Below are 26,979 nucleotides of genomic sequence, written 5' to 3'. Positions count from 1 at the left end.
CCTTTACCCTTTTTCTTAAGTGTCTAAATACAACAGTGAAGAGAAGAAATGCTGTGCAGACGGACTGAGGCAGAACAGGCTGGGCTACACATGTGAACGGAGATCGTCATTCATTTTGGATGGTGCAGAGTGTGTCAAGGCCTTCCTGGACTGTTGCAACGAGATCCAAAAACGCAAAGATGAGCAGAAAGACTTATTGCATTTGGCTCGCAGTATGTACCCACTTTATCATTTACTTTTATTACAGTCGTTAAAAAAAAAAGAAGAAACTGTCCAAGATATTTAACCGATGTATGTTTTGATTGGGCTAATTGATTTGTGCTAAATGTCCACATAACAGTTTGGTAGTCCAGTACTACAGTGCAGGGCTCTCAAGTTTTGAAGACAGGCAAGAGTGACATATTTTAAGTACAGTATATTTGTTGTAACATTAAAAGGAGATCATGACTTACTCTGTGCTCAAAAGTTGTAACACTAGGCCACTCCTTCAAAATTAAGTTGAAAGAGAAACACTTCAAATACCTCAAGGTACAAATATTTATTACAAAATTAGGACAGCAAATGATACACAACACACAGACAAGACATGATTTATGTAAATAACTCATCAAAAGTTGGTCCCAGCTCTCCAAGATGTTAACAGCCAGCTCTCACACTTACTATATTTGCTAGTTTCCTGGCATGTGGGAGGCCCTTAAAGCATACAGAGCAGGGATCTCAAGTTTTGAAGACAGGCGAGAGTGACATATTTTAACATTGGGGTTATATGATCATACCTTCATGTCCTAGGGTTAGGTCCTAACGCATTACAATAGTCCAGTCTAGTGGTCATGAAAGCATGAACTAGCTTCTCAGCATTAGATACAGACAGGATGTTTCTCAGCTTGGCAGTATTTCTAAGGTGAAAGAAGGCCTATTTTTGTGGTATGGGCGATATGATTTTCAAAAGACAGGTTACTGTCTAATATAACACCCAGGTCTTTCACTGTCAAGCTACTAGTAACAGTACATCCCTCTGAATGGAAGTTAAATTGTGAGAGTTTCTGTGTACTGGTTTTTGGACCTATAAGTAGTATTTCTGTCGTATCTGAGTTAGAAAATTGCAGCTCATCCAGTCTTTTATCTCTCTAAGGCATTGAGCAAATTTGGACACTTTAGCTATTTCATCTGGTTTTGATGAAATATATAACTGTGTATCGTCAGCATAGCAGTGGAAACTAATCCCATTTCTTCTGATAATGTTCCCTAATGGAAGCATGTATATCGAGAAAAGCAGATGTCCTAGAACTGATCTTTGAGGGACCCCATGATTAACATATTAAACTGCAGGATATACCATTTGATTCTACAAAATGGTATCGATCAGACAGGTAGGATCTAAACCAACTTAAAGCCTGTCCATGAATACCTGTGTAATTTTGTAAGCGATCTAGGAGATTGTTGTGATCTATAGTGTCGAATGCAGCACTAAGGTCAAGTAGAACTAATAGTGATATACAGTCTTTGTCCGCAGCTAAGAAAAAGTCATTTCTGACTTTCACAAAACTCTTTGTGATTGAAACTCTTCGAGGATATTGTTCTCCTGTAAGAAGCTCAGTTGAACCGACACAACTTTTTCAAGTATTTGAGACATAAACGGAAGATGTGAAATAGGTCTGTAATTTATAGGTCATTTGGATCTAAATTAGGTTTTTTGATGAGTGGATTAATAACTGCCAACTTGAAGGATTTAGGGACGTAACCTAAAGATAGCGAGGAGTTAATAATATAAAGAATAGGCTCGATGCTTTATGTAACAGCTTTACGTAACACAAACCAGCTTTATGTAACACTTCTTTCAGTAGTTTAGTTGGAATGGGGTCTAGTGAACAAGTTGTTGATGTAGCTGTTGTAATAAGTTTATCTAACTTTTCCTGCCCTGTGTTTGTGAAGCAATGTAGTTGTGTGTTTAGTGCTTTAGGCGAGGCTGGGTCACTAGTTGCTTTCATATGTTGAGCGTCACCTATTTTATTCCTAATACTTTCGATTTTATCAGTGAAGAATCTCAAAAAATCCTCACTACTGAACTGTAATGGAATAGTTTGTTCAGATTTCTGTTTTTTTGTTAATCTAGCCACTGTGTTAAATAAAAACCTGGGATTGTTCTGGTTATTTACTACGAGTTTGCTCAGGTGCTCAGCCCTGGCAGCTTTTAGGGCCGTCTATAGTTGGACATACTTTCCTTATACGCAATTCTAAAAACCTCTAATTTAGTTTTTCACTTTCGCTCGAGGTTACAGGTTTCTCTCTTGAGGGTGTGCGTATGACTATTATACCACGGTGCAAGCGTTTTATCTCTAACCTTCTGTAATCGGATTTGGGCAACAGTGTCTAATGTGCTAGTGAGTACATATAGCGCCTATGCTGTAAGTCATTACATCTACATCGTTTGTGTCTAAGGGTACAGTAAGAAGTTCAGACAGATCAGGCAAGTTATTTGTGAATCTGTCTTTAATGGCCGGAATAATAGTTCTACGGAGTCGATAACATGGTGAGACACAGTCTATCCTACAGGTAGTGTGTACGTTATGAGTAACGGTCTGTGATGTCATCATTTACATTTACAGCATTTGGCAGACGCCCTTATCCAGAGCAACGTACATAAGTGCTTAAATCTCTAACACTGACTACATTAATGCTGGTTCACTAGGTTACATACTTAAGATACCATGAGTTTAAAACGTGTTCAAAGTTACAATGAAAAAGTGTCAAAGGTTTTTTTTTGTTTTTTTTTTGTTTTTTTAAATGCAAAAGATAAGGAAAGAAGTGCTAGTTGAAGTGTTTCCTGAGGACTTTGATCTATATCAGTGACGTCTATTTTGTGTGATATTATTAAATCTAGTGTATGATTAAGACGAGTTTAGTAAGTCCATAAATGTGATTCCTAACGCATTGTTTGTATCGCCAACATCAATGTGAAGTCTCCTACAATTAACACTTTATCAAAGGTCTGAAAAAAAATCTAAGAATTCTCGAATAAAATCGGTGTAGAGCCCTGGGGGTCTGGGAGTCTAATGTTCAGGAGCCCAAACTTTAGGAATTGTTTTTGTATATTTCTTTGGCATTTTTCTGGTCTGATTATAGTAAGATTATTTCTGGAACTTCTCAACTATTTACAAGCAAGCAAGCACAAGGAATCAAGCTGGCAAAATAAGGCTGGGAAGGTGTTATAAAATAGAAATACAAAAACAAAGCCCCAGCCAGCCAGACTTGTACACAAACAAACAATCCACAAAATACACGTGCTGCCACCATGCAGCACACACCTCTGAGACTGGCCAGCCAGGTAACCAAACAAACAAAAAAAAAAAACCATCACAGGAGAAACAGCAATTGACTTAAATCTAAAACAGAAGTAAACAAAATTAACAATACATCATATCTTTTATTAAAACACTAAACATTTAAAACTACACCAGGTTAGGTAACCTGTTGTAGTTCCCTTTCGAAGGAACTCGACACTGTGTCAGTACCCACGGCAATACCCATGCCGCCACGCACCAGTCGATGACTGTGCCAGATGCAGTGAGAGAGCACGAGCAGACTGGGAGCAATCATCAAAGGCCTTGCAGGACCTGGGACCCTGGAGAAGGGTCCAAATCCAGGTTATAGAACCTAATAAAGGTGTCTAGAGAGGACCAACCTGCTGCAGCATGAACATCTCTAAAGGGAACACCTCTGGCCAAGGCACTGGTGAGGCAATACTCCTAGTGGAGTGAGCCCTGATGCTGAGAGGCGAGGCAAGACCGTGCACCTCATAGGCCTGAGCAAATGGCCTCCACTACCCAGTGTGCATGGCGCTGCTTGGAAACCGGATTACCCTTATTCCAGGCCCACAAGAAAGACAAAAAGGGGCGAAGGAGTTACTGCACAAGCTAGAGCAGTGGACATAAGTTCTCAAGGCCCTCAGTGGGCAAATCCGACTCATGGGGTGGGGGACAGTAAACCCGCAGTATGACTGGACAGCCAGCAATCCTGGGCAGCTTAGGGACCTATCCTGTCCCAGGGTGCAGAAAAGCCATGGACATGCCAGGGGAAAAATTCTAAGCAGGTGGGGGGGGCAATCGACAAGGCCTGCAAATCCCCCACTCTCTTGAGAGAGGCCAAGGCTAGGAGCAGAGCCAACTTCAGGTTCAGAAACTTCTCAGAGGTGACTCCATCGGCTCAAAGGGGGTTTCCAGCAGCCCCTCCAGGACCACAGAGATTTCCCAGGAAGGAGGGTGCGGTCTGCAGGACTTGCGGGAGCAGAGCTACCAGCGGGATGGCGTACAGACGGAGCCTCAGCAACACCCATACCAAATCTGCTCCACCACGTGGGGGTGGAGACGTCACTCCCGGGCATCAGCACCTGCCTCGACAGGATGTCTGCCTCCCTATTTACATGCCCTGGGATGAAAATCGCTCTCAGCAAAAGGAACCTGGTCTCTGCAAAGAGCAGAATCTGCTGTGTCAACCTGAAATGGGGTCGCAAATGTAGACCGCCCTGATGATTGATATGGGGAACCACTGCAGTGCTGTCTGTCCCTACTAGGACATGGCAGCCCCTGAGGTGTGGAAGAATGTGTTAGAAACACAGCCCTCATCTCCAGGCAGTTTATGTGCCATAAGAGATAAGGGCCCTCCCACAGACCCTGGGCAGGACCGCTCCCCAGCCCAAAAGCGAGGCGTCCTCGAAAGAGTCTTGCGACAGTGACACACCCCTAGAGTGGGACCCAAGACCAGAAACTGGGGTCTTACCACATAAGGGTACAAAGCCCACAGCGCGTAACCCTTGTAACCCTCAGGGAATGTCTACGAGGATGAAAGCCTGCACCCCTGAGCCAGAGCTGGATTGGCCTCATGTGAAGCAGACCCAAAGGGATAACGTCGGCTGCTTCCAACATGAGGCCGAGCACCCTCTGTGCCTCGGCGACAGAGAGGCCTTGGCCTAGCCGAACAGCTTTCACCGCTGGCAAGATGGAAGCCACCCAAGTGGGAGACAGATGTGCCCACATTGTGGGGGGATCCCAAACTAGCCACAGAAAGGTGGTTCTCTGAAAAGGAGAAAGCACACACTTATCTGGGTCCAACCTGAGGCCTAGAGACCTCATATGGGCAGTAACAGCATCTCGAGGACTGGCCGCCAAAGCCTTCGACTGGGCCAGAATGAGCCAGTCTTCCAGGTAATTCAGTACACGGATGCCCCGGAGACACAACGGTGCCAGGGCAGTGTCCATGCAATTTGTTAACATGCGTGGTGAAAAGGGCTAGGCCAAAAGGAAGAACACAATACTGGTACACTTTGCCCCCAAAAGTGAACCTGAGGAACTTCCTGTGCTCTGGCAGGACACCTATGTGAAAATAAGCATCCACAAAGTCGATCATCACAAATCAGTCTTTGGACCTGATCTGGGACACAATAACCTTGAGCGTGAGCATCTTGAACTTGTAGGTCTTCAGTGTACAGTTCAGAGCCCGGAGGTCCAAAATCAGACACAGCCCCGTTCTTCTTGGAGCACAAAAAAAAATCAGCTGAAAAGGCCGCTGTCCTGCTCTGGGAGGGGAAAAAGCTCTATGGCCCCTTTCCTCAGGAGTGAGAGATGTTCCTTTTGGAGGAACACCAACAATCGTGGGCTCTCTGAACGCTGCCGACTGGCGTTTTGCCTCCTGGTGTTTTGCCTCCTGGTGCCTGTTGACGACAGTACTCACTGCGTCACCGAACAAGCCCTGAGGTGATACCGGGGCGTCCAAGAGAGAGGACTTATCCTTATCTTTGATGTCAGTTAAAAAGTAAGCCACAGGTGCCTCTCCGTGACAACCAGCGCAGCCATTGAACGGCCTATGGAGAGGGCCGTCTGCTTTGTGACACGGAGCGCAATGTCAGTGGCTCAGCGGAGCTCAGACACCACCTGAGGTTCCAATCCCTCGCCACCATCAAGCTCTGTAAGCAGGTCAGCTTGGTAGGCCTGCAAAACCGCCATGGTGTGCAGGGCCGCACATGCTTGTAGGCCTTACCCACCAGGGCTGAAGTGGTTCTACATGGTTTGGATGGAAGAGCAGGCTCCCTCCATGCGGTTGATGTAGGTGTGCCCACGAGTGTTTTTTCAATCCCAGGCATCGCCCCATACCCATGGCTTTCAAGCCCTATAATGGCCGGAAAGTCAAACATGGCAGGGGAAAAAATATGCGCTGAAAATTGACTTTTCCACGACCTCGACACCTCAGCATGGAGGTCTTGTGAAAAATGGCAGCCACCTGCGTGAACTCAGAAAGTAGACATCTAGCATAGAATGGACGACACCAACTTCCTCTTCCAGCCAATCTAATTTTAAACTAGACACAGCGCGCGTCACCGGCTCAAGGAGCTCCTCAAACGCCGTTGATTTTGTCAGCTGTTCAGATGGGGGGGATCTCCTCCATGCCCACATCAAGCTCCTCAGAGCTCGACGCGGAAAGCGGCATGCTCATTCCGGGTTGGGAGAAATCGCAGCACGAGCTCCCGAAACCAAGCCGAACGGAGTTCTGTTTCCGCTAACTCAACTTGCAAACCCCATGATCAAAGTGGCCGCGCCACCCCGGCAGACGCAGGACTCGAATCACGAGGCGCAGCTGAAGCTGAAAATACAGCCAGGCGGGATCGGAGAATACGTCGAGGGGAATCCCTCACAATGCACGCAGACGGCTCCCTCGAGAGCCAACCACGCATGCTCCTCTCCCTAACAAACAACGCAAAGAGAGTGCGTGTTGTCCCCCATGATAAAGAGGGAGCACTGATGCACGCATCTCTTAAAATGCTTATATTGCAACATATTGTTTCTCTCCCTTTTTAGGCAGGACAAACAATTGACACACATACACAGAGCACTTCCTGAAGACAAAGAAGCTGGAGTAGTGTGACGTAGATGCCCTTATATGGACTTACTGGCGCGTAATCACTCCATCACGTGTCCTTCACGAGCCATTAAATCGTCGAAAGGGAACCATGGTTACCAACTAAACACTCATTTTTATTTAATTAAAATATGAAATAAATTTACCTTCTTTGGCAGATAGCAGATATAACCATCAGTCAATGTTTAAGCTTTATTCACATCTGAATCAAAACACATTCCCAAAGAAAAATACAATTAAAACCTTTACTCAGCATTACTTAATGTATCTGCATCTATATAAACAAAAACACAATTTCCCCATAGCATCAAAATAAATCCCCATAAATAAACAAATCAAACAATATAAAAATAACAACCAGTCAGCCTACCTCATCTGGGGCAAATTCAAACACAACCAAACAAAGCAGCATTATATCCCGCATGCTTTTAAAACAAGGAGCACATTTCGAAGCATCTTCCACTGTGCCTGCTTAGAAAGTCTTGGTATAATTAACCAACCTCACCCCCTACTGGTAGGTGCTTGTCTGGCTACAAAGTGATGCTTGCAGCTCCAGTAGTTGTCTCGGTGGGTGAATAAGGATGATGTGAACAATTCCAGGATATACTTTTTTATTGGTTGTTGCGTTAAATCTAACCCAGATAGTGCTATTGATTTTGATTGGCTGATAAGTGGGAGGCTCAACTAAGAACTCCAGGGGAGATGCGCATGATTCCTTCCCTGTTCCATAGAGGTGCGGACAGATACATTTTGGGCTCTGCCTTATATTAAATATATGATAAATAGACCGAAATGAGTGACTGTCACGCTCAATGCGTGACACTTGAGAGTCCTGACAGTGCAAATGAAGCCATAGCCATAGAGGAGCCATTGTCTTCTGCATTGTCTTGCCTCTTGTCCAAGGCATGATTTGATATAAATTTGTTCAGGTGAAGAAGAAGATGATGATTTTATAAGCTCTGAAGAAATTGTCACCCGAACGCAGTTCCCAGAGAGCTGGATGTGGGAGGACATAGAACTTCCGGCCTGCCAAAAAAACGTGCCATGGTAAATGCAATAATCTGATATTCTTATTTTTATAGCATTCTGGAAGTAAATGGTATAACTGATGTCCCTTTTTCCTTTCATTAAAGTCGTACAACAAGCAGCACCTTGGAAAAAAACTATCTAAAAGACTCTATTACTACCTGGCAAATTCTAGCCATCAGTCTGTCTAAGACCCATGGTCAGTGCTGCATCCTCTTTACAGATCTAATATATCTTGGTGTTATCAATGATCATATGTACAAAATAGCTACAAGGACTGGCATACGATGGCAAATATTAAACCACATTGCTATTTCCCTATAGGCATCTGTGTAGCTGATCCCTATGAAATAACAGTGGAAAAAGATTTTTTTGTGAATCTCAAGTTACCTTACTCAGCAGTCCGCAATGAACAACTAGAAGTCAAGGCTATTTTACATAACTTCTCCAATAAGAAGCAAAAGGTATTATTATTCTATGCATTTTAACATATTTTTAAAAATATTTTCCCTCAAAAAGATCAGAACTTCGATTCTGAGCTCAGATTAATGTATGGTGGAATTTCTGTTCACGTTCTCCAATTGGGTTTTATGCATTATTCACACTGAAGACATCTGTTGGACTTCCTCTTCCCCCCAGGTGCGAGTGGATTTCTTTGAGACAGAGCATATTTGTAGCGCGGCCAGTAAAAAGAAGAAATACCGTACAATAGTTAATGTTGAGGCCGAGTCCACCATTTCCATCCCTTATGTGATTATTCCCATGGAACTAGGGAACCATCACATAGAGGTGCAGGCTGCTAGTTCATCACTTTATGATGGAGTACGAAAAACGCTGAAGGTGGTGGTGAGTATGAGCAGATTATATGTGAGTGATTTTTCAGACAGGATTAGTTAAAACCCTTAACAGTAAGTAAACAAAATAAATTATATGATATTATGATGCAATCAAATGCATTTAGCACTTAGATTAACATATGGTCTTTTTTTCCCTTGCTCAGTCGGAAGGTGTGCTAACTGAACTCCCAGAACAAAATTTGGAATTAAATCCCTCTAAAGTACCTGGTGAGATCTTCTATATTCTGTATTCAAGCAACAGTAAAGACTTAATACATTATTTAATTAATTATGATTAAATTAAAAAACTAATTATTTATGTGCGTTTTGGAATAGGTGGCATTCAAGTTGTGCATTTGAGGACTGATGTACCACCCGGGCAGGTTCCAAACACTCCTGCACAAACTTACATCATGGTGGCTGGTAAGAACAATTTCAAACACATCAGTATAGTCCAGTATGGACTATCGAGTTTGGCAGTAATAAGCTAGACCTTTAGTATAATTTTTTTCCAGAAATAATAAAGGTTTTAAGACATGGTTACAGTCGAGTGTATGAGACATTTTTATTCATGGTTGCCTCACAGATATGAAATCAGAAAACCCTTCTCAATGACATGCAAAAATGTCAAATACAGTATACTGTGTGCTTTTGAGTTCTACTGTCTGTCAGAATAGAATAGTTTTTGTGAGTATTACAATAATTTCTGATCCAGGAACATGCAAATATTTGGTTATAAATCCAAGCAACAGAGGTTTGCTTACTGCAGTTAAACCTGACCCAAAATAAAAAAAAACCTCCAACAGACCGCAATTGGCATTCAACTGATCAGCATTTTTGACACATTTGTTGAATGAATGAATACAAGCCCAGTATATTACTGTATACACACTTACTGACCAAATTATCAGGAACCATATACAAATTCTTTATGTCATAGATTTTAGTCTTCTTTTTCCAGTCTTCAGCTGTCCACCTTTGGTTAGCTTGTGGCAACTGCAGCCTCAGTTTTCTGTTATTGGATGACAAAAGAGGAACCCAATGTAGTCTTTGGCTGTTCCTCAAGGTTCAAAGTCATTTGTATTCTGAGGACCTTTTAAGCTCACCACAAATGCTGCCACACTATCAGGTGATTAGATACTTGCATAAAAATGTAGGTGTACAGGTGTTTCTAATAAAATGTTCAGTGAGTGCTCAGGTAAAATTAATAAAGTGCTCAGAAGAGGTCAAGTCCACCTGGCATTATTATTCTGCAATTACTGTATGTGGTTTTAAAACCATAATGAGATATGTATGATACATAATAATGTTTGCCAAAACAGGAGATAGCTGCTTGCCTGTTAACAACAATATAACTATTGATATATTTGTCTGCAGGTCAGGAGGTGAGTCAGACAATTGAACAGGCTATCAGTGGAGAGTTTATGGGGAGCTTGATCGTACAACCCGGTGGCTGCGGAGAGCAAAATATGATCCGTATGACGTTGCCTCTAATTGCCACACACTATTTAGATAACACCAACCAGTGGGAAAGAGTTGGCCTGCAACGACGTAGTGAGGCTATCAAGCACATCCAGACAGGTGAAAAGACTCTTACAAAACTATAGAGCAAATGTAAATGTCTTTTTTAAATTCAGAATTCTTTCTGGTATCTAAATAAGCCTGAAAAGCCAATAAGTAGACCATAAGCTATAGAAAAGTATATTTAATCATCCTTACTTTATCCATGTCAGGGTCATACTCAGTCCTGGATCTGTGAGGCATTGGTAACAAATGCTGTGCCATTGGGTCATGCTAAAAGCTAGTTTAATTTTACTGAGATGATAGTGTTTGTTATGATTGCACAGAATGTACACATATTACACTTGCTGACCTTTTTAGACCTTTCTGAGGTACTGTTAATAAAATAAAATAACAGAAGAAGAGATAAGATTGGTTTCTAATTACAGTTAAAGAATGGCTTGGTGCTTGTGTCAGGACATATCTATGCAGAAGTCCTCCTTTTTAGCCTGCTAATTCTAAGAGAATTAACCTTTCTTCTCAACCATTCTTAGGATATGAAACAGAACTTACATTCCGTAAACCCGATGGTTCTTATGCTGCATATATACAAAGACCTAGCAGCACATGGTAAAAGAGACCAATCAAATTTTGTTTCATAATTTTAATTGGTTTGTAATTTTTAAATAATTCTTTAATTTATACATAAGTCAGTGCTAGGCCATATGTTGACTGCTTGCTTTTTCTGCTTTAAAGGTTGACAGCATACGTGGCCAAAGTCTTTGCTCTGGCCAGTGACCTAATCACGATAAATGAAGATATTGTTTGCAGCGCTCTCAAGTGGTTAAATCTGAAATCACAGATGCCAGATGGCTCATTTATAGAAAATGCCCCAGTCTCCAGTGCATCGATGGTTGTAAGTTAAGCTTATATTTGTTTGGTCTTAAATTAGTGACATGTACAAAAAAAAACCTCACAGCAATAATTTCTGTGAAATCTGGTGTACTTAAGTGTACTGTAAAGAATTTTCTGTGCTTTTCCAGGGTGGTGTACGAGGTATAGATGCTGATGCATCTCTGACAGCATTTGTCTTGATTGCCCTGCAAGAAGGAAAACATCTTTGTGCTAATTTAGTTGGAGTATGTCAACTTATCATACCATATATCACTAATATGTCAAAACAGCCGAGCACACAGACCAGCTTTTGTAAAAGTATGCATATAATTCTACCCTTTTCTGTCATGTAGAGTCTTCCAGAGTCTACCAGGAAGGCCACTGAGTACCTGGAAAACAGACTCCCCTCTTTGACCAATCCGTATGCAGTTGCAATGTCTTCATATGCCTTGGCCAATGCTGGCAAGTTTAACAAACAGCGTCTGCTGCAGGCTTCCTCTGAAGGTCAGTAACTCTTAAAATCATATTTATTTATTTATTTCTCAAGGAAGCACATGTCAATTTGATTCTATATACTGTATCTTATGCACAGACGGTTCTTACTGGAAAGTTGCGGGAGGACATCACTTCTCCCTGGAGGCAACAGCGTATGCCGTGCTGGCTCTGGTAGGGGCAAAGGAGTTTGATGCAGCAGGAAAAGCTGTTAATTGGCTTAATAGGCAGAGCAGTCCTCACGGGGGTTATGGCACCACCCAGGTAGGTTGACAGGTTTTTAGGATGTTTTAGAAGCATACTGAATATGCTGAACAGCTGGATCTTTTGATTGTTTGTTTGTTTAAAATTGAAGCTGGCTTTAAAGCAGCACTCTGTAATTTCTGTGTCTTGACCTGTAACATTACTGTGGCCATTCAATTCACTTTTGATGTCGAAGAAAGGCAAAGTAACAATTTAATCTTCAGAATCCAATGAAGTCTGAATCAAAACACATTCCCAAAGAAAAATACAATTAAAACCTTTACTCAGCATTACTTAATGTATCTGCATCTATATAAACAAAAACACAATTTCCCCAAAGCATCAAAATAAATCCACATAAATAAACAAATCAAACAATATAAAAATAACAACCAGTCAGCCTACCTCATCTGGGGCAAATTCAAACACAACCAAACAAAGCAGCATTATATCCCGCATGCTTTTAAAACAAGGAGCACATTTCGAAGCATCTTCCACTGTGCCTGCTTAGAAAGTCTTGGTATAATTAACCAACCTCACCCCCTACTGGTAGGTGCTTGTCTGGCTACAAAGTGATGCTCACAGCTCCAGTAGTTGTCTCGGTGGGTGAATTCAAGAATTCAATGAAGTGTAAAAATATACATACATTTCACTCAATCCTCTTTGCTTGTACATGTCAACTAGGCAACCATAATAGTGTTCCAAGCAGTGGCTGAGTACTATAAACAAGTAAGAGATCGACAGAATGCGGACCTTGATGTGGAAGTGAGCGTGAGTGGACGAAGTCTTCCCATCAAATGGATTTTCAACAAGGACAGCTCACAACTTACACGCTCAGACAAGGTTATTTTCAGTCATGATAAAACAAGATTTCTGTTTATTATTTGTGTTCAATGGAGCAGATATTGAAGACAATTTTTTAGTGGAAAACTGGAAAACACAGAATTAAAGCTAGAGTTTATAGGAATTTGTACATGAAGATTTACCATACTGCTTGTTACTATGTGCTATGTTCTGATCTAATATAGATAATACAGTGGATATAATAAGTCTATACACCCTTTTTAAAATGGCAGGTTTTTGTGATATAAAAATTTTCAACATAGTAGACACCATGGGACACTGTAAAGACAGTAATCAACAAGTATAGAAAATATGGCACAACTGTGGCATTACTAAGAATAGGATATCCCTCTAAATTTAATTAGAAAACTTGGAAAAATTTCTGGTATATTCTGGGTTGCTTTTACGTTTTTACGTTACTTTATATACAGTATATTGTTTCGGCTTGCAAGCTGTAAGGATTTTTATAAACAAAGAAAAATACTCAAGTTTGTTAAAGTTCATCCTGTCAAAAATTCAAGCTCAAGCTGTCTTAAATATATCTAAATATATATAGATACCACATCTTCTGTTTGTATCATCATGGCTGACAGCTCATCGGTTGAAGCTCAATCCTAGAAAAACTGAACTACTGATTATTAGGTGATTCATCTCCAGGTCATGATCTTGCAATATCCTTGCATAAAGATCTGATCTCCCCTTCAGTCACAGCTGGCTGTGCTTGGGGTAACCATGGACACTTAACTGTAATTTTCCTTGCATTTTGCTAATGTGACTCGCTCATGTCGGTTCCTTCTCTATAACATTAGAAGGATTGAGCCATTTTTGTCCACATAGGTTGCTCAGGTACTTGGTCAGTAACTTGTCATCTCAAGACTGGACTATTGCAAATCACTGCTGTCAGGTCTACATATGAATGCAATTTGTCCTCGTTTGTATCATTTGTCCAAATGATACAAAATGCAACTGCATGACTTGTTTTCAACCTGCCTATTTTCTCCACACCACCACACTGCTACACTCCTCTACTGGCTTCTGGTATCAGATTCAAAACACAGATGACGGCGCAGCAGTAGCATGCAGCGGCCATTCCGGATTCAAAACGATGCTATTTATGTTTTTTACGGTTTTATAGCCCGACTATTGCTAGTACATGGACACCAGAGACAGTGGTGTTCATGCATACAACCACCAGGAACTAATAGAGTACAGAAATCATGCAAAAACCAACCTGCATGATGATGAACTGGATAGGATTCGTGACCTCGGCTTGCTGCGAAGACCAGGCCTCCAGCCCCAGTGTCGCCTGATATGGGAGACCAGGAGAGGGGACGCAGAAAGCAGTGCACGAGGAAGTGGAATCGCGGTAAGCGGGCGGGTGTCTGTGCTAGGCCAATTCAGCTATGCCACCATTCAGCTCGATGGACTCACCTCATTTAGAGCCGACAGAAATGCAGCTCTGTGCAGTAAGACTCGCGGTTCTGAAGCAGGTGAAATCTTGGCCAGCAGGAGCCATCTCTGCTCTTCAGGACTGCTTTGAGTGCACTGACTGGAACATCTTCAGGGAGGCTGCAACCAACGGCGACTCCGTCAACTTAGAGGAGTACACGTCAGCAGTGACCAGTTACATCGGCAAGTGCATTGATGTTGTGACCGTCTCCAAGACCATCACCACACCCTCCAACCAGAAGCCGTGGATGACTGCTAACGTGCGTGCGCTGCTGAGGAATAGAGACCTAGCCTTCAGAACAGGGGACAGAGCAGCCCTAAGAACAGCAAGGGCCAAACTGTCCCGAGCCATTAGAGAGGCAAAGCGTGCACATGCCCAGACAATCCACAGCCACTTTCAGGACAGCGGAGACACCCGGCACATGTGGCATGGCATACAGGCAATCACGAACTACAAGACAGATTCACCTGCCTGTGATAGTGATGCCTCCCTCCCAGATGCGCTGAACGAGATCTATGTTCGGTTTGAGGTACAGAACAATGTAACGGCAAGGAAGACCAGGTAATCTGTCTATCCACAGCTGACATGAGGAGAACTCTATGCAGAGTTTATCCACAGAAGGCTACTGGATCAGACAACATTCCTGGCATGGTGCTAAGAGAATGTGCAGAACAGCTAGCAGATGTCTTTACTGACATCTTCAACATTTCCTTGAGCAGCGCCATTGTTCCAATGTGCCTCAAGACTACCACCATTGTCCTCGTCCCAAAGACGTTTAGTGTCCTGCCTCAATGACTATCGTCCCATCACATTCACACCCATTGTTATGAAGTGACAAATCGAGACCAAGCTACCACCCTCACTGGACCCCCTACAGTTCGAGTATCTTCCAAACCGCTCCACAGATGATGCCATTGCCACAGCCGTCCATTTAGATCTCACCCACCTAGACAATAAAGACACTTATGTACGAATGCTGTTCATAGACTTTAGTTCAGCATTCAACACAATCATCCCTCAGCACCTGATTGGGAAGCTGAGCCTGCTGGGACTAAACACCACCCCCTGCAACTGGATCCTGGACTTCCTGACTCAGTCATTCCGGATTGGGAACAACATCTCCAGCACCACCACACTGAGCACTGGAGCTCCTCAAGGCTGCATGCTCAGTCCACTGCTGTTCACTCTTCTGACTCAAGACTGTGCAGCAATGCACAGATCGAACTATATCATCATGTTTGCCAATGACACGACTGTGGTGGGTCTCATCAGCAAGAACGACGAGTCAGCATACAGAGAGGAAGTGCAAAAGCTAACTACCTGGTGTAGACCCAACAACCTGTCTCTGAATGTTGCTAAAACTAAAGAGATGGTTGTTGACTTCAGAACAGCACAGAGCGACCACTCTCCGCTGAACATCGATGGATCATTCGTAGAGATCGTCAAGCACCGAATCCCCCCCCCCCCCCAAGCATGTTCTACAGAGGGACCATTGAGAGCATCCTGAGCAGCTGCATCACTGTTTGGTTTGGGAACTGTACGATCACGGATCACAAGACCATGCAGCGGATAGTGAGGACAGCTAAGAAGATCATTGGAATCTCTCTTCCCTCTATCATTTACACTTACACCACACGCTGCATCCGTGGATTGTGGATGACCCCACACACCCCTCACACACACTCTTCACCCTCCTGCTGTCTGGAAAAAGGTACCGAAGCATTCAGGCCCTCACGACCAGACTGTGTAACAGTTTCTTCCCACAAGCCATCAGACTTCTCAATAACTGAACTGAACTATACTGAGCACAACATACACACGCACATCATCTTTATGAACTGCACATACTGTACAATATTTCAGTTGTTTTGCTGTTTTTGCACAATCCTATACATTATCTCAGGGACCCTGCTGCTAAGAAACTGTGTTCATCATAGTATTACTGCATGCAATATTGTCTGAGCATACAGTATTTACATACAGTATTTACACTGGTTGGTGCTGTTTCTGTTTACTGTCTTTTGTGTATTGTCTTTTTTGTATTTTGTTTATTGTCTTGTAACTTTTCGTTTGCACTGTCTTTTGTTCTGCACTCTCTTGTCTGTCTTGTTTGTCTTGTCCTGCACTGTTTGCACAGGTTGCACAGTTGCACTTTATGTGTCTAGGACTACTTACTAAGTCCTTAGCCATGTCCTTGGTTTATGTAGCACCCTGATCCTTTAGAAACGTTGTTTCATTTCACTATGTACTGCAACAGCTATATATGGTTGAAATGACAATAAAAGCATCTTGACATGTCTACAAAGCCAAAAATGGACCAGCTCCCTTGTACGTCAAAGCCCTCATCACTCTTCACTAATGCATTATACAGTATATGGTAGAGACTTAAAAACACTTTTGTATGTTGCTCTGGATAAGCACGTCTGACAAATGTTGAAATTTAAATATAATCCACAGAAGAAAATAAAAACAATAATATGGAACACAAATTTGGGTGATAATATCAGAAAATGTCTGGTGCAAAAAATAAATTAAAAAGTAAAACATAGCATCTCAATAAAAAAACACAATCCAGGGAGAAGGTTTTAGCATAATGCTTTGAGACAGCTTAAGCTTATGTTCAGCTCAAACTTTGGGGCTAAACTTAAGGGCCTTGGGGATAAACCTTAAGGTTGCTGCTAAACACCTATGAGGAATTTCATCTTTCAAGCACCCTGAAGCACACAAAGGAGTCAACAATTGAATGCTTTCAGCCAGATTCCAAATCTAAATCAAATGCAAAATCTGTGGGGTGCCTGACAGTAGATAAATGGACGGGTATGTCAGAGTTTATGTTCTTTTGCAAGAGAAGGTGGCAAAATATTGCCAAGACAGAATGGAACAAATAATTTTTTACTCTTGTCTAAAAAGAGTGAAAGCCTTGATAAAATCTAATGATACTTCAAGCAAGTATTAGTATAGGATTGTACATACTTATGCAATCAGGCTATTGTGCATTGTTGAATTTTTCCTATTTTTCCTAATTGTTTATTGTTTTCACTGTAAGTTGCAATTTTAAAAGGGGTGTGTAGACCTACATATCCAATATATCATAATTAGTGTGCAGATTGTGGCTTTGGACACAGCCTGAATGCTCCTGGAATGTGTCTTCGTTGCCTCTCACAGACAGCAGTTACAATCACACCTTTACAAAATGTTCTTCCACCTGTTTTGTTCTTCCACCCTGTAACTTTGTTAACCTCTGTGACTTATTATGGTAAAATGAAGACTAATTCAAAGGTTTCTATACCTGGAATTTTACAGGTTCAGCTCAAGCAACAGTTTAATGTTACTGCTAAGGGAACTGGTGCTGGAGTTCTCAAAGTGAGTATTTATTTGAAGACAATCCTTTGTTTTCTATTTGTAGTTTATTTATTTATTATAAAAAACGAATTCCTCTTTTTCATAGGTAACAACACTTTATTATGCTAGACCCATAGAAAAGAAGAGCGACTGCAAAAAGTTTGATCTTTCTGTTGAAATAAGAAAAGAAGCAGAGGGTAAGTTTTACATCATGCTCAAATCACTGCATTCAAATCTATTTCCATTTGTGATGCCAAAACAGGATATATTTGAGATATTTAAAATATCCATGCTATAATGTTTTGATGCTCTATGCTCTAATTTCTCTCACAGTATCATATGCAGGTGCTGAAGAAAGTTACGAGGTCACCATTAACGTTCTGTAAGTATACTGCAAAATAAAGGTCATGTAGTTTTATATACTCATTAGTTTATTTGTATTATTATTTACATCTTTTTCATTTAAAGATCAAAATATAATGCACTGTCTATTTAGAATTTGAAATTAACTTTTCTTTCATTTTAAATACATCATTGCAGATTTAAGGATCCAGAAAGAGATGCCACTATGACTATTTTGGATATCGGCTTGCTGACAGGATTTGTGGTGGATGAAAATGATCTTCGAGATGTAAGCAGAAATCTGAAAGATACTTACAGACAGTTCTGTGACAATAGTATTTTGTACAATAAGCATAAGAAATGTTTTCACATAAATATATCTCTGACATTTTGTGTTGAACATCATAATCTTAGCTAACCATTGGAAGTGACAAATACATACAGAAGTTTGAGATGGACAAACAGCTTTCAGAACGAGGCTCCCTCATCATGTATTTAGATCAGGTATAATGAAGGATATTTTATTTTCAATTTTTAAGGAATAAAAGTGTTGTAAAAGTTTCTCTGTTTAAGCTAATTTGCTTTCTTGTCAGGTATCACACTCTCTCCCAGACAGGATTGTATTCAGAGTGCACAAGATAAATAACGTTGCTTTGCTTCAACCGGCTGCTGTCAGTGTGTATGAGTACTACTCTCCAGGTAAAAAATGAACACATAAACCCACACAAAGGCATGCACAAACACAAGCACAGACACACACAAAAACCCTTGTGTTGTTTGTAGGGGAACGCTGTATGAAGTTCTACCATCCTACAAAGAAAGATGGAGCCCTGAACAGATTGTGCAGTGACCAGAAAGATCTGTGCCAGTGTGCTGAAGGTAGACATATTTACAGCTGATAAATTCAATAAATATAAACAAATGGAATAAGATATAATAAAGATATAATATTTTATCCAATTGTGTAAAAGAGAAATGGTCTATATTCCCTGACAGAAAACTGCAGTGTCCAGAAAAAAGAGAAAATTGGTGAGGAAGAGCGAGAGAACAAAGCTTGTGAAGCTGGCATGGATTACGGTAAACATCAACAACTATTTAAACACCAGATTCAGACAAAGAGATATATCCTATCTGCATGTACCTTACCATTGCTTACTCAATGTACTCATGTCAAGCTTTAATATCTAATAAATGAAATCTCTGTAATAAATATATTAATAATAATTTATATTATATTTTTCAGCTTATAAAGTGAAATTAATTAAAGTGGACCAGAACCCAAACACAGATTATTATGAAATGAAGATCGAAGAGGTCCTGAAAGAAGGTATGTCTTATTTATATATCTGTATGACAGTAGATTGCAGTAATGTATCAGTAATGTAATGTAGTAGTGTATCAGTAATGCGTTACCCACGTCAAGAAGTATACGTGTTGAGACTGGTGTTGGAACAACAGTATATATCTGATATAAAATAAAAATAACAGGAACTAGCAAAGCATCCATTCATCCATCATTTAATGACATTCTTTAATGTTTGTTTGACAAACCAGACACAAATTTCTGTCAAAAGAAAAGTTATGGAAATGCTGAATCTATTCTTGATTGTAGCCTGTACTCACCAGTCATGGTTAGATTTCATTTATAATACTGGCATAACGATTTTGAGTTGATTAATTTCTTGGAATTTTAAATCAATGATATAAACTGATGATTGACAAGACTTCTTTCTGAATCATTAAAAAATCAAACAATTAAAACAATGTGCATTTTTTCTATATGAAAGTAAATAAATAAAAATAATAATAATGATAAGCTAGTGCTAAATCTTATGTCAACTGAAGATTTTCTATGTGGCGTAAAGCAATGTGCATCCAGGCCAGCCCTTAAGCCATTTGTACACCCCCATTTGTTAGTGTTGTTTTAATTTATGAGCATGCCGGATGTTTAGTAATTGGACGAATGAGAACGTGAGAGAGTTTTTGTGTTGTAGTGGTGGTTGACTGGTTTGAGGTGGGAGACATGGAGCAAGGGGGCTTTGGCATTTAATTCTAGTTTGTGTTGTTTATTCTTTTGAGGACTGTAATTGGAAAGTGTAACAATGGCACGGCTTCTGAACACTTTCTGTGTTTCAATGGTTCTTTTTGTCTAGCTATACTCATAAACTGGCTCAGCTTTCAACTGAGCATCTCTCCACAACTCTTGTCTGCAAACATCTTGTTTGTTTCAGCCCCTAGCTCCAAGCATTGGTCGGCTTGTTCCCACACATGTTCACTCTGCCAGAAACATTTTAAAAGGATTGAAGTTAGAAGCAGAGCACTTAATTAAGTTCAGGGTATTTGGCATCTAGTAGGAATTGTACCCAGTCCTCTTGATTGTTGGAACAGTAAGTTCTAAAAAAAAATCTGATCTCTTGGTTGAATCTCTCTCCACCTGAGATGATAGCCTCAGATTCATGGAACACCTTTGTCACTTACTGTACAATATCCTCAGATATGTACAGGAATATTTAATCAAACAGCAGTTAACCAATTTCAAAGAGTGGCAGATTTGTTAGGGAGATAAGCCATAGGGCGTTTTTGAAGAACCGGACTGACATTACTATATTGTTCTAAGAATCAGAATCAGAATACTTTATTAATCCCCAGGGGAAAACTAGGTTTGTTATGACAGCTCAAAGTCACCAAAATAAGAATACAAAAATAGAGACTCATATTCACTAAGATAATACTTACAAAAATATAAATAAAACTAGGATTTAAATAACTATACAGGTGAAGGTGTATTGTTGCACAGAGAGATATGTAGTTGTACAAAGGAATTATAAAGTCCGACGGACACAGGTAGGAAGGATTTTTTGTGTCACTCTGTGGAGCACCTTGGTTGAATGAGTCATCATGGAGCCAGTGGGAAATGTTGTCTGAGATGGCCAGTAGCTTAGACAGCATCCTTCTTTCTGACACTACAATCAAAGAGTCCAGGTCCACCCCTGCAACATCACTGGCCTCACGGATGAATTTGTTCTGTCTGTTGTCATCAGCTATCTTCAGAAGGGGGAGATCATTGATGAAATCGATGGCAATGTGAGACCATGGTCTTTGGGTGCATAAAGGGAAAGGAATTTGCCTGTGGGTATTGTTAGAATTAGGAGTTAGAAATCTTCAACCAATGAGACATGGGATTGCTGCATTTTCTGCCTCTTGGAAATATGCATGTAACACCCCGGGTGACAGACAAGGGTGCACCATGTGGACAGGGCAAAAGACCTCTCTGGGAAAAGAAGAGGAGGGGCTTATATTTTATGGACTACAGAGTCATGTAACAGGGAATTAAAAAAATCACAAATAAGAGAAATAAACACTATAAATAATAAGTAAACACCGCAGCCTCTATACAGCTCTATAGAGCTCCCATGACCAATACTGCACAGGTTAGTACACTATGTAGTACATGTTTTAATATAAATTTAAAAATTAGTGACCCATACTCAGAATTTGGTCTCTGCATTTAACCCATCCAAAATGCACACACACAGCAGTGAACATACACACATCGTGAACACACACCCAGAGCATTTATGCTACCCAGTCCTTCCAACTTAAAACAACTTAACAGCTGCAAGGCCGCCGGTCCAGACAGCCATGTCCTTAAAGGTATGCACAGCTGGTGTTAAACAGGCATTTCCAACCTCTCTTTGCCTGTAGAACAAACAATTTTCAAAATGGCCTCCACTCTCTCAATAACAAAGAAATTATTGGTAAACTGTCACCGTATTTTTCTGGCCACCATTGTCATGTCACACAAAGTGTGTTCTCAGACCTCTCCTGTATTCCTTATAAACCTACAACCACAATAGGTTTGTGAAATGTCATCAAATTTATAGTATATACACAATGGTGGTAGTTCTGATCAGCAACAATGATGAAACCTACTGTATAATGGTGAAGCCTATAATAAAGAGGTGCTGCTCTCACTGCTACCATCAGACAGACAGTATGGATGTGTTTTTGATTGAGACTAAAATCATATGTTGGAGTTCATTTTAATGATTGTAGAGTTTTTATGCATAACAAATTGTCTATTAAACTAATTAATTATTAATTAATCATTGCCAAATTGCTGTGCTACACTTTGGCATGGGCTGTTATAGGAAAACGATCAGCTATGAACTGGTAACTTTAACTCTGCATCATCACACCAACATATCACAGTATTTTATAGTAACTTATTATTATTTGCCTTATTTTGCTTACTTCCTAATGGTGCTTTACCTTGTTCAGTAATATTACATAAAGTAAAGCAATAATAAAGAATGAGAATAAAGAGCAAGGAATTAGTAGAAATAAATGCAATGAACTTTTCACATTCAGTAAGCTTCAGGAGGCAATGACCATAAACTATATAATTAGAGTTTCTCGATATTTATTTTAAAGTTGGAGTCCATGACACATTTTTAATGCTTTATGGACTGGAGATCCTACAATTGTTACCAACACCCATATGAGAGACTGTGTTTTATTCGACTCTGTATATCCATGTCCATCCCACAAAAGATCCAGTGTTTCCATACAAATGCATGTGTTTGGGTTTTATTCTGCAGGTTCTGACCCTGATGTACTTGGCAAAATAAGGACATTCATGGGTCATGCTAATTGCAGAGAGTCTTTTGGATTTGTGGAAGGCAAGAGCTACCTCATCATGGGCCACAGTGTTGACCTACCGAGGATAGAGGGAAAGTATGTTTCTTCATCAACTAATCACCACGGGCATCATGGGCTAAATTTGATGTACAGTAGTTGAAGAGGGAAAACACACATCTCTGTAGTATTCGGCCAAGTTTGTTAATAGTGTTGTCTGTGTGAATGAGCCCTCATTTGTATCATTTGTTGTTGTCAGGCTGCAGTACATCCTGGGCGAGCAGACTTGGATTGAATACTGGCCCACAAGCGAGGAAGGTCAAACTAAACAGTACAAAGAAACTTACATCGGCATTGGCGCACTGTCTCAAATGCTTAAGGACTTTGGATGCACTACATAAACATATATTGTTTTTTTTCTCTCTACAACTAAAAATGTATTTTCTAATTATCCAAATTAGTTTCTGTGATGGAGAATTTACTAACATTACTCATGAAAGCAACTATTCACCTTAGCATTCATCCTAAAATGTAAAATCTGTGATATCTTAATAAACAAACAAACAAACAAACAAATAAATAAACTGACCAAATCAGTTAACAATTTTTTAAATGTGTTAAAAAAAACATTGAATTAACCCTGTATAGGTCATGCATAGAAAAATGTGCATTTATTTTGGGGAAAGGTTTTATTTAAATAAGGGTCATGCTCATATTAGTCAAAGCAGCCAAGAGTTTCCATTTAAATTGATTATTTAGTTTAAAAAGGTTTTTGATTTGTTTAATATGACAATACACAATAAAGGGTATTAATTATCTTAATATCATTCATTCATTCATTCATTTTCTACCGCTTATCCAAACTTTTCGGGTCACGGGGAGCCTGTGACTATCTCAGGCGTCATCGGGCATCAAGGCAGGATACACCCTGGACGGCGTGCCAAAACATCACAGGGCAATCACACACTATGGACAATTTTCCAGTGATGCCAATCAACCTGCCATGCATGTCTTTGGACCGGGAAGAGGAAACCGGAGTACCCAGAGGAAACCCGCGAGGCACGGGGAGAACAAGCAAACTCCACACACACAAGGCAGAGGCGGGAATCGAACCCCCAACCCTGGAGGTGTGAGGCAAACAGGCTAACCACTATGCCACTGTGCCCCCATCATAACATAAGTAAAATAAAATAAAAATTATCTTAATATAAATAAAAGTAATAAATATAATAAAATATATCTCTCTCTCTCTCTCTCTCACACACACACACACACACACACACACACACACACACACACACACACACAGACACACACACACACACTATTATAGAAATCTAAACCAGACATTCATAAAAGAAAAAAAGCAGACAAGGATGGTAATACATACTAAGCTGTAGCAGTTTTTTCCCAAAACATATTTAGCCTAGGAATATTGAAAAGATGTGCGAGGTGGTCACGTTTTTCCAAGAACAAACTTTGATGTCTATCTAAAAGAATTATATGGGCGAATAATAATATTGAAAAAATAAACTAAAAATTAAACTTAATTTCCTTGCTTATTCTTTCTTTGCTTGTAATTTCATTTTATGATTCACGCTTCAGTTTTCTTTGTTTTTCTTTCCTCGTTGATCGTTTGTGGCCGGATAAAAGTCTCAACTGACATAACTTCTCTAACCAATTAATGACACAGAAGTACATGAAGTCACTGACGCATGCGTGTTCATTTAGTATTTGAACCTGGCTTGAACAAGTGAGAAGATGCATGATTCTGTGCATCTACATATAATTGATATAAATTTATCTTAGAAATTGATACACTACAGTTACGGTAGCGAGAGTTCAGTTTAATTTGTTTACATCTTAAATGTTCCAGTTGTTTTTGTGTATGTAGGAGCATCAGTGTGAAGGAATACTTAAAGCGGGAAACTGATGCCAAGGACTAACACTTACTTTAAAAATTGAAATCTAAATAAAAATAATAAGGAAAGTTTAAAATGAGTCACTTAACTCAGGTGATGAGACAGAGATGTGGATGATGATGATGATCATTCATCATTTTTCAAGAGACTAGCACAGGGGTCGGCAACCCGCGGCTCCGAAGCCGCAAGTGGCTCTTTCATCCATTTTTGTTAGTTAGTTTTTTAAAAAAAAATGTAATTCTAAATTCTAAGATCATGATGCTCTTGTAACATTAAAATAAACCGTGTTTCATTTTTTATTTATTTTTTTTGGTCGCTCAAAATATGCGTCATAACTGCCGACTTGCGAAATCCGACACACAGAAGCAGGCGCATTTTTGGTTTGCTGCAGCCGGCAAGTAAAATTTTTGATGTCATGCAGGCTGTCAAGTGTCACACATTGAGAGTGACAGTCACGCATTTGGGTCTTTTCTCACGCTCTCCCACCGCACATCATATTCTCACGCAGAAAAAGTTTTTGACTATCATATATTTAATAAGCCGCAGCACACAAAATGTATCAGTCCGCACTGCTGTCTCTGTGGAACTGGGCAGGAATCAAGCGCGGCTCAGTTCTTAGTCGAGCCTGACACTTACCAGCCAATCAAAAAAGAGGCTACACAATAGCCAATCAGAAAATAGCACTATCTGGGTAAGATTTAACCAATGAAAAAAAGCGAGGGGTTGAGAAAATTTGAGAACCCTGGTCATGAATACGAAGGTCTCAATTATACATTAAACATTTTATTTGAAAGTAACCTTCAACCCAGCGTCTTGTTTCTTAAGGTTAGTTCAAACTGTTCAAAATATTTTTGTTTGCCTGCAGAAATAAAATTGCGTTTACTCGGTAGCAGTTAATTGATTTCATAAATGCAACACACTACAGTTTTGTTCTATAATTTCCATAAAGGTAAAAAACGATATATGCAGTGTTCTCTTCATTTTAGATGTCAAAAGAATTTTGTGGCTCCCTGTGGTATTTTTTCTGTGGGAAACGGGTCCAAATGGCTCTTTGAGTGTTTAAGGTTGCCGACCCCTGCACTAGCAGAACTAATTATCCTTCTAAAGGTTTTTTTTTAATTAGCCAGATCAGCTGTGCAGGAGCACAAGAGCTATGCTTGATAACCATACCTGACAAAATTAACAAAATTAACTTTCTATAAAGATTTAAGTCTCCATAGATGAGTTTGCTCAGTTATGTTCACTAGCTGGCTACTTTACAGGGTACCTGTGAGGTATATCTCATCAGCAAGCATTGCTAATGTTAGCAAAAATTACAGTACGTAGTTACTTGATAATAACTAACCCTTGCTTCAGGAAAACATGAGTGTGGTGAGTATTCTGCCAGTTCAAGTTGTTAACAGCTAAATATCGGCAATTTGTGGTGGAAACATATGTGCTGCAGTATATTTTATCAGCTTTGTTGGTATCCACTGTTCGTCTTCAGAAGTTAGTTGACTAGCAGCCATTTTCTTCCTCTAGTTATATTTGTCCACTAATATGGCGGCCGCAACAGGACAAACATGTGACCACCAGACGAACCTAAATTATTAATACTAATACAGTACAAAATACTAATACAAAAATTTGTTCTCTTTAACACAATTAAATTATATTCTACACACTTTAACACTTACAATTTCATAAAAAAGACATCTGTTTGACTTTTGTTACTAATTGCAACATCATTTTAATATGAAAAAATAAGAATTCTCCGGACACACAACTGCTTTGTGCATGCATGAACAGCTTATTTTTCAGTTTTATTCAAAAATTCGAGTGAAGTAATTCCACTTTAAGACATTAACACCTGTTTCACACCAGATGTGCAAGCAGAGCAGGAGCGGCGCACATGAGCAGTGCTTAAACAGAGTGGAATAAGCACGTGCACTAGTGCACTAAAAGAAGAAAACTGTTACCATAAAACAATGATGCCCCCAATTAGCTCAAACCAAGTCAAAATTACTGATAATTTGTATTTATGTCACATTTAACCATCATCTTGCTTTATTACACTGTTTTCATTACAATGGTAAAGTGTAAACTTCTTTCTTTGCTACAAATATGCCAAACTACAGAAGCCATGCTCTGTTCACCATTATTATCGCATTTCATTCACAAATGCCATGTACCAGTCTGGTCAATCTCTCTCTTTCAGACTCATAAGAAACTACATAATAAATTATAAGCCCTGTCACATCTCATACTCAAGGGCTATTGGCTCGAGGTTTGCCAAAGAATCAATATAGAAAGGGAAATTAGAATAAAAAATAGAAAAATAGGCTGAGAGAACTGTGAGCTCGAGCTGTTGATACACATGCTTGAATAACTGAACTGATACAGCGAATCATCAGTACACTGAACTGAGAAATGTTTCTTTCAGACACGTCCGACATACTGAGAAGGGTTATAGTAAAGAGCATTTACATATTTTAAATGTACAAAATATATGAAGATATAATATAACACATTATAATAAGTTGGAAATAGAATTAGCAAAATG

General features: G+C 40.0%; 1 protein-coding gene across 1 annotated transcript in view; it reads left to right on the top strand.

The window, feature by feature from the left end:
- Window positions 1-23,337, top strand: part of LOC113636373 (complement C3-like) — a 32,432-nt gene extending 9,095 nt beyond the window's left edge. The window contains exons 17-41 of the mRNA XM_047803501.1: window positions 21-212; window positions 7,839-7,956; window positions 8,043-8,134; window positions 8,260-8,399; window positions 8,575-8,781; window positions 8,936-8,999; window positions 9,108-9,194; window positions 10,149-10,352; window positions 10,826-10,901; window positions 11,028-11,187; window positions 11,315-11,410; window positions 11,519-11,669; window positions 11,758-11,921; window positions 12,585-12,743; window positions 17,497-17,556; window positions 17,642-17,732; window positions 17,869-17,917; window positions 18,076-18,166; window positions 18,292-18,381; window positions 18,471-18,576; window positions 18,661-18,756; window positions 18,874-18,954; window positions 19,121-19,204; window positions 22,479-22,614; window positions 22,775-23,337. Of these exons, the coding sequence (XP_047659457.1) occupies window positions 21-212; window positions 7,839-7,956; window positions 8,043-8,134; window positions 8,260-8,399; window positions 8,575-8,781; window positions 8,936-8,999; window positions 9,108-9,194; window positions 10,149-10,352; window positions 10,826-10,901; window positions 11,028-11,187; window positions 11,315-11,410; window positions 11,519-11,669; window positions 11,758-11,921; window positions 12,585-12,743; window positions 17,497-17,556; window positions 17,642-17,732; window positions 17,869-17,917; window positions 18,076-18,166; window positions 18,292-18,381; window positions 18,471-18,576; window positions 18,661-18,756; window positions 18,874-18,954; window positions 19,121-19,204; window positions 22,479-22,614; window positions 22,775-22,916 (2,936 nt within the window). The 3' untranslated portion in view covers window positions 22,917-23,337. The remainder of the gene's footprint in view (window positions 1-20; window positions 213-7,838; window positions 7,957-8,042; window positions 8,135-8,259; window positions 8,400-8,574; window positions 8,782-8,935; window positions 9,000-9,107; window positions 9,195-10,148; window positions 10,353-10,825; window positions 10,902-11,027; window positions 11,188-11,314; window positions 11,411-11,518; window positions 11,670-11,757; window positions 11,922-12,584; window positions 12,744-17,496; window positions 17,557-17,641; window positions 17,733-17,868; window positions 17,918-18,075; window positions 18,167-18,291; window positions 18,382-18,470; window positions 18,577-18,660; window positions 18,757-18,873; window positions 18,955-19,120; window positions 19,205-22,478; window positions 22,615-22,774) is intronic.
- Window positions 23,338-26,979: the final 3,642 nt, after the last annotated feature.

This window comes from Tachysurus fulvidraco, chromosome 18 (genome assembly GCF_022655615.1).
Source record: "Tachysurus fulvidraco isolate hzauxx_2018 chromosome 18, HZAU_PFXX_2.0, whole genome shotgun sequence".
In the NCBI taxonomy this organism is placed as follows: Eukaryota; Metazoa; Chordata; class Actinopteri; order Siluriformes; family Bagridae; genus Tachysurus; species Tachysurus fulvidraco.
This window is presented reverse-complemented; position numbering and strand designations above follow the sequence as displayed.